The sequence below is a fragment of the Triticum aestivum genome, chromosome 2D, assembly GCF_018294505.1.
Source record: "Triticum aestivum cultivar Chinese Spring chromosome 2D, IWGSC CS RefSeq v2.1, whole genome shotgun sequence".
NCBI classification, from domain to species: Eukaryota; Viridiplantae; Streptophyta; class Magnoliopsida; order Poales; family Poaceae; genus Triticum; species Triticum aestivum.
Genome location: NC_057799.1, coordinates 594,231,635 through 594,235,101, shown reverse-complemented (window position 1 = coordinate 594,235,101; position 3,467 = coordinate 594,231,635). Strand labels below are relative to the sequence as shown.

Genomic DNA, 3,467 nt, shown 5'->3' with positions numbered 1-3,467 from the left:
TCCATGAGTTTTTGCGTAACCTACATGGTTCAACTGCAAGTTTGACCGAAGTATCTATATCTCATGTAGAGGTTTCTGTATTAGTCGTAGTAGAAAACTCTGAAACTATTTCCAATGATTCTTTTCTTTGACCTGACGACGAAGATTCTGTAATCTCGTCAGTTGCACTGTCCTTCCACTCACTCTTTTGCAATAAACATTTTCTTCAAAATATACTGCACTATGTAGCAAAACACTTTGCTAGGCGCAGTGGTAAAGAAATACCCAACGTTTGGGGATAACCTACAAAGTAGCACTTATCTAATTCGGGGTTTAAATCCGTAAACACTTTAACATATGTTTCATATTCCCAAATGTTAAGGAAAGACCAAATGGTTCTGCATACCATTCCATATCTTATTTTTCGTCATTTCAACAGATTTGATGACACTCTTTTTCAGTGTAAAAGCATCATTACAAAAAGCATTTATGGCAAATCATTTATGTCATCTTTGATCTCACCATGATACACATGATTTAATTACATCTTTTCGGACACACCGCTCTTAGTGATATTCCGGGAGGTGCAAGTTATGAAATTATTTTCATAACTCAACACACATTCGCTAAACTTTTATCTCAAATATTCCGTTCTGCAATATAATTGTAGAAACATATTTTTCTTGTTACAATAATGTTTACTTCGGCATTAAGGAAATAAAAATATCTACTTGAGTCATCTTTGAAAATAGATAAATCCACTGCTTGCAACAAAATTTATTGAATCTACATACATCAATATGTATGTTTCTAATGATTTTGTTGCTCGCTATATATGCATGTGAATGGTATTTGAGTTACTTCACTTTTTGGACGAAAGTTGCAAGTGTTAGTTGATTTATAATCAGATGAATTCAAAATCCATCACTATATAATTTCTCCATGTTGGTTTCTCAATGTGACTAATGCGGTGCCACACATATGTGGTACGTTTAGTCTTGAGACATTTAGCGTCAGTGTTATGGATATTTTAATTTTGTTGTCAATATTCAGAACATACATCCTATTCATAATAAGACTATGCCCTTTTAGTTATTCATTACAATGAAGAACAAATGTTCTTCTATGAACAACTCCCTTTTGCAACTAGCATTATGCAATAGGCTAGAGTACAGAAAACTCTAAAATAAATTATGAAAATAATCACAAAGGTGATACATTGATAATCAGTATAGTAACATTTACTATGTTCCCGGCATGTATCTGAACCTCATTACCAGTTAATCGTTTAGGCCATAATAGTTCTTCCATCGAGTTGCAATAGAATGCAATCAAGTCGTCCAAGGGGGGAGCCCCCCTCCAACAAAATGCAATCAAGCCATCCAATCAAGCCTTAGGGACCAAATGGACACGGAAATTGCAAGTTGTGCATGGGCACCATGGTGCCCGTTTAAAAAAAAACTATTTTCTACAACGCAAAAAAATTGAATTTTTTTTGTAAACACACATGCACATGTATATTACGTATGTGCAAAATTTCACAACATTTTACTTTCACACGTGACGTAAAAAGAAAAGACAAATGTGTAAGTTTTTTTTGCGGGGAACAAATATGTAGTTTTTAATGGGCCTATTTTTTGGGGATGAAATTTTGTTTTCTTTTTGTACAGCTTATATATTTTTTTTCAAATCAAAATCTTATGGATCCATAGTGAACACATGCAAGTTTCACAGAATTTTCTTCAAATTACTTTAAAACTTCTAAATATGTTTTTATTTTTATTTTCAAAATAAAGGGCACCATGGTGCCGGTGCAATACTACTTCGCTCTCCAAATGGACACGGCTATCCCGCTTGTGCAATGTACAGAGGTGTACGAACGAATGATCGATCACGAGTCACGAGACGAGCTTCTCCGCGGCCACCCCCTGCAGCAGCGGCCGCGAGTCATCGTGCGGCGCGGCCATGGCACCGCGGCGGCGGAAGCAGCCACGCTCCTCGGAGTCGGAGGACGAGACGCGGCGGAGGACGTCGCGGAGGTGGTCCTCGTCGCAGGGGAGCGCTAGGGGGCCGGAGGCCGACGGGAAACCGTACTCCTCCTCCGCCTGCTGGAGGAGCTCCCGGAACGCCGGGTGGCTGAGCTGCGCCACCGGCACAACGAACCGCCTCGACGACGACTCCCCGTCGCCGCGGCCCTCCACGCGCACCGCCACGTGCCCCGCCGGCACCGCGGCTTCCAGCATGTTCTTGTTGGGCCGCACTGAGGCCGACGCGCGGGAGCACCACCGTCGCACGGCACGGCGCAGCCAGGCGAGCGACTGGACCGTGTTGATAACCTTGCACATGCTTCAGCTTGACTTATCGGACTGAAGGGACGATCTGGCTTTGCTTGCGGATGGAGACGGGGTGCAAAATATATAGCCCCGGGGCTCGGGATCGGCCACTGGAGTTGGTAAAAAATTGCAGGAGTGGCACGGAACCGGCGCCGCACCGTGGATCCGTGATGACATGGACGTGTGTCGTGTGTCTTGCATGTGAGACCTAGCAGTAGCATAGCACTAGCAGTGCAGTAAAGCGGTTTGTAGTATCATTTTTCATTTCTGGTGAAACTGAGACGAGTGAAGTGTGATCGATGCCTACAGCCCTTTGTTCCACAAATTCACATGATACAAGTAACTTTCTGTTGGAGGCGATTCGACATGGACAGTTCACAAAATATTTCAACTAATCTTTCTGACAAGAAAACATTCTCTGTTTTGCTATTTTTTTCAGGTATTTGAAATTTTATGTTGCATCAGTCGTTTTTTTCTTTCTTCTTTCTTCCTTCTTCCCAACCTCACTCGAGAAGAACAACCTCACTATCTCGCCTCTTTTGGTTTGTAGGAATTTTATACAGGATTTTTAAAGAATTCTTTCTTTGGAACACTTTGGTTTGTAAGAATGAATATATGGAGAGTGGATTTCTGGAACACGGGTGTATTGGAGGACTTTATTTTAAATAGTTTAAGAATCACATCTAAAATTTTAAAAAAATCCCGAAAAGAATTCTACATGATCATATGGATGAATATTACACATGTATAAACTTTGGTGGTGAAACAAGTAAACATGTGAGCTATGCAAAAATGACAAAATGATGATATCTAAATAGTGAATAATACCTGCACTGTTCATCTTTCTGAAATCACGATTTTGTCATTTGTGTAGCTCACATGGTTACTTATTTCATCATTAAAATTTGCACATGTGTAACATACATCCATATGAACGTGTGGAGTTATTTTTGGAATTTTTTGAAACTTCAAAATTTAATTTTGGCACTATTCAAAATAAAGGGCTCCAATGCACCCGTCCACCAAAGTGACTTTTTGTGGATATATGTTCCTATGTAGGATGGAAACCAATCCTTCACTCAAAGAAAAAAAACATTAGCCTAAATTCAATGAAAACAATTCTTATCCTATGCATCCAATGACATCCCTTTCCCT

At 40.2% G+C, this 3,467-nt stretch overlaps 1 protein-coding gene across 1 annotated transcript; it reads right to left on the bottom strand.

Annotated features, from left to right (window-relative positions):
* Positions 1-1,877: 1,877 nt before the first annotated feature.
* LOC123056004 (auxin-responsive protein SAUR23-like) lies at positions 1,878-2,345 on the bottom strand. The gene has a single exon (XM_044479782.1). It carries the CDS (start codon positions 2,322-2,324, stop codon positions 1,878-1,880), a length of 447 nt encoding a protein of 148 aa, XP_044335717.1. The 5' UTR covers positions 2,325-2,345.
* Between the last annotated feature and the right edge of the window lie 1,122 nt (positions 2,346-3,467).